The sequence below is a fragment of the Cygnus atratus genome, chromosome 27 (genome assembly GCF_013377495.2).
Source record: "Cygnus atratus isolate AKBS03 ecotype Queensland, Australia chromosome 27, CAtr_DNAZoo_HiC_assembly, whole genome shotgun sequence".
Lineage (NCBI taxonomy): Eukaryota > Metazoa > Chordata > Aves > Anseriformes > Anatidae > Cygnus > Cygnus atratus.
The window spans coordinates 155412-167613 of NC_066388.1; the positions used below are offsets into that span (position 1 = coordinate 155412).

A 12202-nucleotide genomic window follows, 5' to 3' on the forward strand; every position below is an offset into this window, starting at 1 on the left:
TGGCTGCAGCATGTGCAGTCAGGGTCATTGTCCCCGATGACACTGTGGCTTCCCAGTGGTTTCTGGAGGACAGCAAAGGCAGGTTCACTAAAGCTGCATTCTACTGCTTGTCCATCGCTGCTCTCTCTCAGCCAGGACACAGAAGCGTTTGCTGGGCCAAGGGAGGCTGCCATAGCTGCTGCGGTACCCTTACAGTGTCCTCCCTGCCCTGCCAGCAGCGCTGGGATGAGCCATGGCCCCGTGTGGCTCTCCTCCCCCTGCTCAAGGATGCTCTCCACCTTGAGCTCCATTCCCAGCCCTGCCCCATCCCGTCTGATTCGGAGCATCTCAGCTTGTCCCAGCAGTGCCCACCTCCACCTGCCCAGCCTCTGCCTGTCCTGCCTGGTCTCTGTAGCCACATGCTCTGCAGCCAAGGGCCAAGGTGGCTCCATGCTGATGATGGGGGGAAACAGCAGGAGCCCAAGCCTCACGGTTTTTTCTTTTTTTCCCAAAGGCCGATGCTGCGACCAGTTTCCTGAGAGCTGCAAGATCTGGGAATCTGGACAAAGCCTTGGATCACCTCAGGAATGGGGTAGATATTAACACCTGTAACCAGGTAGGTGAAACCCAAAGGGGTTCTGGTACCACCTCTCACTCATGTGAAAACATGCCATGCGGTGGCTCTTCCCAGCCCAGGTGACAGCCACCACATCCCTTCCTCACTCTTCCCTGAAGGATGGGGACAGGGAGGTGCCCTATGGCTGCCTGATTGCTTGGCCCTGCTCTGGCAGCGCCTTCCCTGATCCTGGCATGGAGCAGAGTATAAGCGGGCAGGTAGACACTGTGGCAAAGCAAGTTTAAAAACCCTAAAGGAGATGTGCCTGGATCACCAGCCTGGGTCGCTGCCATATGGCAGCTGTTCTGGGCAGGCACTGCTTGGAAGAGGCTCTGTGCAGCCCCCAGCCTGTGTCGGCTGCTGGGCAGGGGACTGTCTGGCCAGAGAACAGCTCTGGACCCGTGGTCTCTGGGACAGGGAGAACTGCAAAAGCTGAAGACCCAGGGTGCCTGGCAGTGCTGTCTGAAGGGTAGCAAAGTGCATTGGCAGGTGGGAGAGCAGAGGCTTCTTTGGGGCCACCAGTGACTGGGACAGCTGGGAGAGGCTCAGCTGTTTGTCAGAGGGCAGAGTGAAGAGTGTAGCACCACGCAGGACTCACTGTTGGGGTTATCTCTAATGCTCGGGCTTTCAGATGCCCAGAAGCTGCAGCTGCACACAAGCAAAGGATGTTTGCAAAACTCCAGTCTTGGTGGCATGCGAGATGCTGGGCAGGTGGAGCCCCCCCCCCCAGCCCAGATCAGGGACAGCTCTGCCACAAGAAAGATCTGCAGGCTTGTACATATTCGACATTCCAGAGGAATGGCTTGCACATAATTGACAGAACATTTTGTATCTGTGCAACTTCCAAATGCAAGTGGCTCAGCCTGAATCAGGGTAGGTGCTGCAGGGAGAGACTCAGGGGGGCTTGGGCCGAGCAGGATGAACAGACAGACGGCACTGTCAGCTACTTTCCAGAGCAGCAGTGATGCTGGGAAGGCTGACTCGGCAGGTAGCACAAATGGACCTTCACCTGGTTCAGTATCAAGTCCCCAGGCCAAGTGTGGTTCAAAGCTACTGATTTGTGCACTGCAGTGGCTGGTGCAGTTACTGCAGATAGGTTGCCCCAGGAAATGTCGCTGTCTCCTTTTCTTTTGTGGCTGACAGTGGTGTGCAGAAATGCTGGGCTTCTGCAGGCCTCTGGGGCATGTTGCAGATTGCATTCTCCTCAGCAGGACACTAGAGGAGGCTTGGGGAAAGCTCATGAGGTGTCTCATTTTGTTCCCCAATGTGTTATCTGGATTACTGGTGGATAATCAACATCCAGATAATCTCAAAAACTCCTAGGATTGTGTGGGCGTATATGGGATTTAGATCAGAGGGGTCTTGTATGGAAAAGAATTAGAAAACTTTCTGTTTCAGCCCTCTGAAAATGAGCTTTCCCTTGGGCTCCCATGGGTGGGCTCAAGGCTTTGACCCCACAACCTTTTTGGAGATGTATAGGGTTTGAAAAGAGGAGAGGCCAAGTGACACGCTGTTAGCACAGGGCTGCAGGGTCTTGGTTGGCACTCATCACTGCGTACAGATATGCTTGTACCTGGCAGGATCTCCCAAGTTGCTATGCTTCATTTGGGGATTTGGCCTGCTCATGAAACCCAGCTGCTGCTTCCTTGGGCTCTCTCGGTGGAGAGGAGCGCCTGTACTTGCACCACAGCAGTGGGCCAGGCACTGGAAGCAGTCCCACTGTTCTGGCTTCAGCTGCTCAGCCACAAATGAACAGACACAAAAAGTTGGGTAATGTACTCACGCCTCCCTTACAGACCGCTGAGAGAGCACGTCCCAAGGAGGAGGGGGACCCTGCTGCTCTCGTCTGTGCTGTGCTCCTCCCCATGAGGGACTGAGGATGTGGCCCTGTGTGGTACGCTCGTTCACGCCCCATGCGTGCAAAGGCTGGAGCAGAGCCTGGTGGTGGAAATCATCTGGCTTTGTCTGCTCAGAAAAGGTTCAGTGAGGTACTGCGGCTGTCCGGAGGAGAGGGGCAGGAGCAGGGTGTCTGTGCATGGCCAGGCTTACCCACACCTTCTGAGATGGGAGCCTCCACACGCAGAGCACGCCAAGGATGTTCACTCACTGCTGATGACAGCCCTAAAAGCAGAGGAAGGATTTCTACGTCCACGGCTTGGGTGCTGCTAGTGCAGAAGAATAGATGGGTCTGGAGAGGGCTCTGCATGGAATCAGAACAGAGACAACCAGGCACGAGCTAAAGACAATAGCTTTGAATTTCTTCCTCACCCAGAGGTCCGTCATCAGCTGCCTCCATACACTGGTACGAGTCCTGCTTCCAACCAGATTTCTACAGCTGGTGAGGTGATTTAACACTTTGACAGGGAGCACGAGGCCGCAGCATGATGAGGTGCTTCTTTCAGTGATGATGTCTTTGCACTGGTTCCTGCCATCTCCCTGAGGTTAGATGGCACTTTGGGGTTTCCTTCTGAGGAATATCAGACCTGTGGGAAAGGTCCAACCTCACATGTCCTGTATAGAATAAAGAGGGATATATGTGGTCAGACCTATCCCACAGGTCCTGTATTCTTACACATGTGCAGAGACCTTGACATGCCATCTGATCTTCATCCTGCCAATTCCGTCCTCTTCATTGTTGCCATCTGCATCAGTGTCCTCAGTGTCCTTCCTGTGTTCCAAACCCATGCACACTTCCCTCTCACCTGTGAGGAGCTGGAGGCTGAGGCTGAGCGGATCTTGCTGCCATGACCCTTGCCAGTAGTGGTCAGAGGGGTGCCAGGAGGTGGTCTCTGCTGGGGTGGCCAGCCGCAGTCCTGATGGGAAGCTCAGGGCAGGGCTCTCTTTGGGGCCAAATTCTGAAATGAGGCACAGCAATGTGGAAGACCTCGCTGGGTGCAAAGTCACATCTCTTGCATTTTTCTGCAGGGCTGTTTGTCGCATTGCCAGCCGGTGCCTGGGATTTCTGGGAAGCGTTTGCAGCAGTTAGCGAGGGGAATACAGCACCTTTCAAATCAAACACATCCCTTGGCGGTTTTGGGTCAGATGAGCTGTCAAGCCAAAGCAAATGTGCAAAACAGCCTGCATTGTTCCTGAAGGTGAAATATCGATGGGCCACTGGGAAACAGTCTTCTGTAAACATTGCGCTTAGCGCTGTAAGGCCAGAGAATAATGATTCCTCGCAGGTTTTCAGCTTTCAAAATGTTATTTATAAATCCTTTGTGTAAAAGGACATATGTGCTCAGGAGAGTAGCTCAGCATCCATGATCTTGCCCTCTATATGTTTTGTTGCATGCATGACTGTAACAGGGTGCGTGTGTCTGTGGTCACTTATCCAGCTTGTGAGCTCAGGGAGGTGAGGGTGCCAGCAACCATGGGAATGGAGCTGTGCAGGTGTGTCCCAGTCAAAGAAGCTGGGCTGGACCGAGGTGATGGTCTATGTGTAGCCAGGCCTGGCTGGGGACCATTTCCTTTCAGTGGCCCTGTTCTGTGAGTGCTGCAGCATCCCCGCTTCATTCCCCCTGGGCAGCAGGCCCCTTGTGCTTGGGGCTCCAGGGAATGTTGGAGTTGGTGTGCTGAAGAAGCCTGTGAATATGTACATTTTTGCTGTCTGTGCAAATCAGACAAATTTATGACGCCAACTGTGATCTTGGATGGCTGGTGTCTTGAGCAAGAGGGAGGTAGAAAACCTTTTTACAATATGATAACCCACTCTGGAAGCTGTTGTAAGTTTAACTGGAGTGCTGAAGGTTGAAACTGGAGCTTCCCCTGGAATTTTCTGTGCCCCTGCCTGCATTCAGGTGGGGATGAAGCAATTCTGTGACGTGACCTTCCAGTACTCTACAGAAGCTGGAACAGATGGTTAGGAGGTGGAGTGCTTGGGAAGGACTGTGTGCTCCCAGGGAGCTGGTGGATCTCTGCCATGTGAGCGAGTTGCACAGGGGTGAGTAAGAATAATGCATCCATCTGGGAGAAGCAAGGCACTTTTCCCTTGTGGGGAAAAAAGTGCCATTTGAAAGTGCCTGCAAATATTTAACCTCTTTGCCAGCAAATATCGCAGCCCTTCTGTTCACATCTGGGAAGTGGAAGAGGGAGTCAGAAATAACGAAGCAGAAGCTATCTCAGCAGCCTCTGGGGTGCTGGCTGGCCTGACCCTGACTTTCGACAGCCCAGGGATGTTCCAAGGGCATTCTCCAGCCCTTTGCTCCTGGGACTGTGGTTTCATGTGTAGAAAAAAGGAGAGGTGAACTGGGGCACCTGCAGAGACCTTCCCAAGAAGTCACCTGCATTGGTTGAGAGCTTCTAGGAGCAGGCAGAGCTGAAGAGTGGCACAGCCAATGCTTCCCCAGCAGCCTTTGCTACAGCTCAGTGCCAAGGGAGCAAAGCAGCCCCTGTGCTGGGCATGGACAGCAGGACGGAGCCGTTGGTGGGCGGTCTGCAAAGCTAGCTGCTAGACTGGAAGCTCCTGAACTGTTATGAGTTAAATTCAGCTGCTACTTGGATAAAACCATTGTGCTAGGCAGAGCTTCTCACTGCACTTCTGTCTGTGTAAATGTTAAATTTTAAGGTTTGTACGCACACTTACACAGTATGTGCATCCTCCTCGCTCTGGGCCATCCAGAGAGCTCAGCTCTGTGTTTTAGCTGTGGAAAGCATCACTGTGGGAAGTGATCTCAAGGATGGGCGCCTCTGGAAAGTCACTGAAGCGGAGTCAAGAGTTGACATCAGGGATGTGTCAACTGAGACAGTGTTTGTGGGGCCACACACACCCACTGAGCTATGGTGACGTCCATCCATAGGAAACAGTCTACAGGGGCCGCACTTCTTGCTCATGGGGAAACCTCTACATTAATCAGCAGCTCAGCGTGCAGGGCTGCGTGCAGTTCCCCTGGCAGCATGGAGCCGACTGTGGCTGTCGTGCTGATGCCAGTGCAGGGCTCGAGGGCAGGACAATGATTCCTGCTCCCGGTAGCCAGAGCCCTCTCCAGCACAGGCCAAATGCTCACAGTCCAGTCTGTACAGGAGCTCAGGGCAGATGGTTCCCTGGAGAGCCTCAGCCCCATCTGGTGACTAATGCCCCTCTCCCACCTTTGCTCCCTCCAGAACGGGCTGAATGCCTTGCACCTGGCCTCCAAGGAGGGCCATGTGAAAATGGTGGTGGAACTGCTGCACAAGGAGATCGTTTTGGAGACAACGACCAAGGTGAGGAGAATGGAGTCTGGTCACGTTAGTCACTACTCCACAGTTTGCCGTTGCTGCCAGACACGCCAGTGGCAGATGGGCAGTGAGTCATGCTGTTTGCCTTTCGCTGCTTGGAAGGCTGTGCTGGTGGCAGTGCTGCTAGGCTGGGGGACCAGGACCTGCCTTCGCTCCCAGTGAGTGAGAGGTTCTGCCCGTGCCTCTGCCCCTTGGGGGCCACAAGGGCCACTATGAGCTCAAGAGGATAGTAACAGAAGCCACAACCTGTGCTTGTGCTGTCCTTGCCTCTCCACATTGGCTGCCCGCATACGTCAGCCCTCACTGCCCCAGGGCAGCCCCTGTGCACTGCATAACTGGTGTGGTCTTGGTGCCATTGTTGCAAGCCTTGAGAGCTCTGGAGCTCCATGGATCATTGCCTCCCTGCATCACCATGGCAAGGCGTGGCTCTCACTGTGTGACAGGTGAGACAAAGGCACAAGCAAGCTGGGCTGAAAAATGAGCAGCCTCTGGCACTGTCCAAAGGGCTCTGGGAGTGGGCCTGGCGTGCCACCTCTCCTGTGCTCTGGCACGGCTCGGGGTGTGGAGCAGAGTCTGGTATTCTGCCCCCACCACCTCAAGGCACAAGTTGGAATAGCCTGTGTCTGCATTTTCTGGCCTGCTTATCCCTTAGCTCTGCTGGGATGCCTTGGCTCCCAGGGCACACTCTGCAGTTTTGCCTGAAGACTGCCAGCTCAGCTCCCCCTTCTTCCCTCCCATACTCACCTCCTGGTGCTGGAGATTTGCAGAGGCTGACAACGCACGCAGCTTTTGCTGCCAGTAACCTCATGAGAAATATGAGATCATTCTCTTCCCTGGCCAGCAAATGTAAGTCTACAGCAGGGATGGGGCACGGAGCTCAAGATGCATGGTCCCAACCTGGCCAGATGCTGCCAAATGGCAGCAGCCCTGTTTGCATGTGTGTTAGTATACATGTCAGGCCCCTCTTTTCCCAGCTGGGTTGTTCCCGCCCCTGAGTGCTGCCCTGTGGTGTCTTTCAGAAGGGAAACACAGCACTGCACATTGCTGCCCTGGCTGGGCAACAGGATGTGGTCCGGGAACTGGTGAACTATGGGGCCAATGTCAACGCACAGTCGCAGGTAGAGTAACATAGGCTGGGGTGGGAAAAGCCCCCAGCATGTGTGGTGGTGGTGTTCTCGTGGTGAGAACTGTGCCCAGCATGGGTACTTGAGCAGCCCTTTACAGTTCCTCTCTAGTCCTGTTCAGGGTCAAGGATTGCTCTGCCAAACTTCCAGAAGACCACGAGGGTGTGAGTGGGTGGGGAGGCTTGAGAGAGGTGGGAGATGAGTCCCTCTCTGGTGGGAGTCCATGGCAGCACACACAAGCATGCTGAACCCTTCCTGGGAGGACTCATGGGTGATGCTCGCTGACACAGCTGTGAGTTTTCCTGCAGCCCTTGCATGTCTGCACACCATGCCTCCTTTGTTCACTCTTTCGTGTACCTGGTGGGGCTGCAAGCCCTTCAATGTGTGCCTGATGGGAAAAATATCCCCAGAGTTAAGGGAGTGTAGAGGCAGAGAGTGGAAGGCAGTGTTTCATGGGCTGACTGCTGAGAAGCATCTCCTGGTTCTTTCTGGATGTGGGGGGCCTTTGGCTCCAGCTTTCCGATTGCTCCAATGTTGCCACTAGATTTTTACTTTACTCACTCACAGTGTGTGTGATTTTTCCCCAGTTCAATGAGCTGAGGGGGTGGCTGTTGGTGGGGTGTAGCTCTGCAAGGATCTGGAAGAAGGGTTGTATTGATGTGCACGGCTCTGTTTGCAGAAAGGCTTCACACCCCTCTACATGGCAGCGCAGGAAAACCACCTGGAAGTTGTCAAGTTCCTGCTGGAAAATGGAGCCAACCAGAATGTAGCCACAGAGGTGAGGTCCTTGGGGAGGACGCTGCAGCCCTGCTTATTGGGGCTGCTCTTGGATGTGCCAGATGCTGATGTGGCTCCTTGGCTCTCCCCCTCTCACCTGCCTCTCTTTGTCAGGATGGTTTCACGCCACTAGCTGTGGCTCTGCAGCAGGGACATGAGAATGTGGTTGCTCACCTTATCAACTATGGGACAAAGGGTAAGGTCCGCCTGCCCGCCTTGCACATTGCAGCCCGCAACGATGACACCCGCACAGCTGCCGTGCTGCTGCAGAATGACCCCAATGCTGACGTCCTCTCCAAGGTGTGTGGCTCTCCCACGCCATATCTGGGAGCTTTTCCACATCCCCAGGGAGAACAGCAGCTTGGTATGCTGTATCTATCCATCCTTTCAGCAGGGAGCATGTGTCTGGCTGGGCTGATCCCTCCTTCTTTCCCCTAGACTGGATTTACCCCCTTGCACATTGCAGCCCACTACGAGAATCTCAGTGTGGCCCAATTACTGCTGAACCGTGGAGCCAGTGTCAACTTCACACCCCAGGTGAGTGCACAGTGGTGTGGCTGCTGGAACTGGCACTGCCCCAGTACGAGGGGAGGATGCTGTGACTCCCTTCCATGTGATGAACAGCTCCAAGGGTCCCTTGGAGAGGTGGCACTGTGCAGAAGATAGCACACTGGTACCTGTCTGAGGGTTTGCCATTAATAAGCCGCATGGGACTTTTCTACTGCATCTCACCTCTGTCACAGCTGTGCTCTTGGGACCTTGTGTCAAGGCTGAGGGAAAGCTGGTGCTGCCGTAGGGCAGAGCTTATGCCCCTGTAGTTGGTGTGCCATTTCCAGTCACACGGGTGCAGACAAACCCACAGCCTGGCACTTTTTCTGCGAGCCCTGTGCAGCTTCTGTTCCCAGCTGGAGACCGGGGCAGGTGCCCACCCCCTGGCCCAGCTGTCCCTGAGCAGAGATTTCGCCGTTTCTTGCCCTCTGTTGTTTGCCCCATGCTTCCTGGCAGCCCTGCAGGGGAAAGAGAAGGGGTTGCTCCCTTTAACAGACTGCCCTTCCTTCTGTCAGAATGGGATCACTCCCCTGCACATAGCCTCCCGTCGAGGCAACATCATCATGGTACGGCTGCTGCTGGATCGCGGGGCCCAGATAGAGACAAGGACCAAGGTGAGACCCTTTCCGAATCACCAGCAAGTGCGCGGGTCTCCATCCCCAGGCTCCCTGTGCCTGAGGAGCACTGCTGTGCTGTGCTGTGCTCCCCAGCACGTACCCCGTGAACATCATGCTGGGGCATGACCGCAGGTCTCTGGTGCACTGAGGAAATGGACCAGTTTTTTCAGTGCTACTTGCACAGGTTGAAGGGAGGCTGCATGCATGGCTGATGTGCCTTGGAGACTGAGGGCAGGCTCAGTTTTGCCTTCTTTTACAAACAAGTCACAAGTCTCTGTTCTTTCCTGACCTTTCCTTGCCCATGCTGAGCCTCTGAACCCTTCTCTCCCCAGGACGAGCTGACCCCTCTCCACTGTGCAGCTCGCAATGGACATGTGCGAATTGCAGAGATCCTGCTGGATCATGGGGCTCCCATTCAAGCCAAAACCAAGGTGCCCATGGGACCCTGTGGGGTTGTGCTTGGTGTTAGGCCCTGGGACGGTGCAGGGGTCACAAGCTGTGTGCAGTTGCTGGATGCTCTCCGTGGCTGGGCCAGGGCTGAGCTTTTAGTTACCAAGGGGCAAGGAACTTCCAGACCTCCTCCTTGGCCCTCAATGGAGCCTTTTGCTAAAGGGCTACGTGCTCTGGGAAGGGGGTGGCCTGGGGACAGCCTGCCCCATGGCAGCAGCTCTTCAGGTCTTGCCCTCTGCTCAGCATTGCTCCCTTGTAAGTCACAGTGGGGCACCTGCGGGCTCCTCTCCGGCAGCAGCTTGGGATTACCGTGTCCCTTCTGCCCAGAGCTGTGGCCCAGGGAGCGGCGGGGCTTTGTGAGATGCCCAGTGCCCCCCCAGCCCAGCCCTGAGGCCCTGCTCCACGGTCACAGAATGGCCTGTCGCCGATCCACATGGCAGCGCAGGGTGACCACCTGGACTGCGTGCGCCTGCTCCTGCAGTACAGCGCTGAGATCGACGACATCACGCTGGACCACCTAACGCCGCTGCATGTGGCCGCACACTGCGGCCACCACCGTGTGGCCAAGCTGTTGGTGGAGAAGGGGGCCAAGCCCAACTCCAGAGCCCTGGTGAGCAAGGAGGGATGGGCAAAAGAACAAAAAAGGAGGGAGGGGGCTGGGGATGGAGAAAAAAAAGGGGAGGAGGAGAAGTGTGTTTGCAATTGACTGTCAGTTGGTTTGTCTGCAGAATGGCTTCACACCCCTCCACATCGCCTGCAAGAAGAACCACATCCGGGTGATGGAGCTGCTGCTGAAGACAGGAGCCTCCATCGACGCTGTCACAGAGGTGGGTGGGCTGCAGGCCGGCCCCAGCTTTTCTGCTGCTGCCCGGGCACAACAGGCAATGCTGCAGGGGAGGACAGCTTGCTGCCTCTGCTGACCCGCATCATCTTCTTCCTTGTGGTTGAGAGCTCTTTGCAGCTCAGGACCTGCTGCTCCTGGCAGCATCTCCCCACAGCCTGCTTCCTGCAGGGCAGGCAGCTTCAGGGGGCAGCAGCTCTCCGTGTTGCCCTCAGCTCACCTGGGGGCTGCCAGGGGCCTGGCAGGAGACACGGGGTTTGCCTGTGTGTCAGAGCATGCCCAGGGGTGGGAGCACAGGAAGAGGTGTTGGTGATACCATCAGCCCCCATCAAGAGTCTTGACCCCGTTCTCTCCACAGTCCGGCCTGACCCCTTTGCATGTGGCTGCCTTCATGGGGCACCTGCCGATTGTTAAAACCCTGCTGCAGCGTGGAGCATCTCCTAATGTGTCCAATGTGGTGAGTCCTGGCCTGGCTGGGGCTGCGGGGGCTCACTATGGGGGGCTGCAGCAGGAGGTCAAGGTTCCCCGCATCCTGCTCTCTGCTCTCCTGGGAAATCCCTGGTGCCCCCTCTCCCTCCTCACCGCCCCCCCCCCCCACCTCTGCTGTCAGGAGGAAACACTGGGGGCTAGAACAAACTGGGGGCACTGCTCTCCTACACTTGGACCAGAAGAATGACTGCAGGAAGGCATGTCCCCTCCCATGGCCTCACCACTTTAACCTGTCCTTGGTGCAGAAAGTGGAGACGCCCCTGCACATGGCAGCCAGAGCTGGGCACACGGATGTGGCCAAGTACCTGCTGCAGAACAAAGCCAAAGCCAACGCCAAGGCCAAGGTAGGCAGGGAGATCCTGTGTGCCAGTTCGGCGCTGGGAACAGCTGGTGCTGGGTGCTTGCTCTCGCCTGCCCAGGGCCCTGCCTGCCAGGGGCTGTGGAGCATCAGGGGTTGGGCCGGGGCCCCTTGGGCCCTGCAAGGAAGGGACAGGTCCAGGCCCACCAGCAACAGCCTCTCTGCCTCCCTCACAGGATGACCAGACTCCTCTGCACTGCGCTGCACGCATTGGCCACACCGGCATGGTCAAACTCCTTCTGGAGAACAATGCAAACCCCAACCTGGCGACAACAGCAGGGCACACGCCCCTGCACATCACGGCCAGAGAGGGGCATGTGGACACAGCCCTGGCCCTGCTGGAGAAGGGAGCCTCCCAGACCTGCATGACCAAGGTAGGCTGCTGTGGCTGCTGCTGCAGTAGGCGTGATGTGGCTGGGTGGGCTGGCAGCATGGTGTCCCTGTCACAGAAGGGGCAGCTTCCTCCTGTGCTGCAGCACCCCTTCCTGTGCTTGTGCCAGCATTCTCCTTGTCATCCCTGTACACCCTGTGATGGGCTGCCTTTCTCCTCAGAAAGGATTTACCCCTCTCCACGTTGCAGCCAAGTATGGGAAGGTGGATGTGGCAGAGCTGCTGCTGGCACGTGATGCTCACCCTAATGCAGCAGGAAAGGTGAGGGTTGCTCTAGGGCTGTGGGAGGAGTGAGTGGTATGGGGAGAGGCTCTGTCTCACCACTGTGCCCTCTCCCCCTCTGCAGAATGGCCTGACCCCACTGCATGTGGCTGTGCACCACAACAACCTGGAGATCGTCAAGCTGCTGCTTCCCAAGGGGAGCTCCCCACACAGCTCAGCCTGGGTAAGACTGGACGTGGTCCCGTTTCTGTGGGGATGTCATGTGTGTCCAGTGCACTCCAGCTGTAGATGGCTGTGCCCTGTCCTGCATCACCCCTCAACCGTGACACCTGTCAGTCACCTCTATGGCCCTCCATGCCGACTGCTCGTGCTGGCCCATCCCCTGCACCAGCAGGGGTGCTGAGCAGTCATCCTGTTCCAGCAGAGCAGCTGTGTCAGAGATGTTCCCTGCTGGCAGCCTGGTGGCTGTTGTTGGGGACGTGTTTCCATGGCAAGCCCTGCTGAGCAGCGCTGCGGTCTGGCAGTTTTGGAAACCACACGTGAATGTTTGCATGCAACTGGGAAGCCATGAGTCAG

The 12202-nt window shown here is 56.2% G+C and overlaps 1 protein-coding gene across 1 annotated transcript in view; it reads left to right on the forward strand.

Moving 5' to 3' along the window:
• The window catches only part of ANK1 (ankyrin 1), a 60101-nt gene that overhangs the window by 33356 nt on the left and 14543 nt on the right, over positions 1-12202 (forward strand). Inside the window, exons 2-16 of the mRNA XM_050715796.1 lie at positions 494-595; positions 5696-5794; positions 6829-6927; positions 7613-7711; positions 7825-8010; positions 8149-8247; positions 8775-8873; positions 9209-9307; positions 9739-9936; positions 10055-10153; positions 10526-10624; positions 10902-11000; positions 11191-11388; positions 11567-11665; positions 11751-11849. Coding sequence (XP_050571753.1) covers positions 494-595; positions 5696-5794; positions 6829-6927; positions 7613-7711; positions 7825-8010; positions 8149-8247; positions 8775-8873; positions 9209-9307; positions 9739-9936; positions 10055-10153; positions 10526-10624; positions 10902-11000; positions 11191-11388; positions 11567-11665; positions 11751-11849 — 1773 coding nt within the window. The remainder of the gene's footprint in view (positions 1-493; positions 596-5695; positions 5795-6828; positions 6928-7612; positions 7712-7824; positions 8011-8148; positions 8248-8774; positions 8874-9208; positions 9308-9738; positions 9937-10054; positions 10154-10525; positions 10625-10901; positions 11001-11190; positions 11389-11566; positions 11666-11750; positions 11850-12202) is intronic.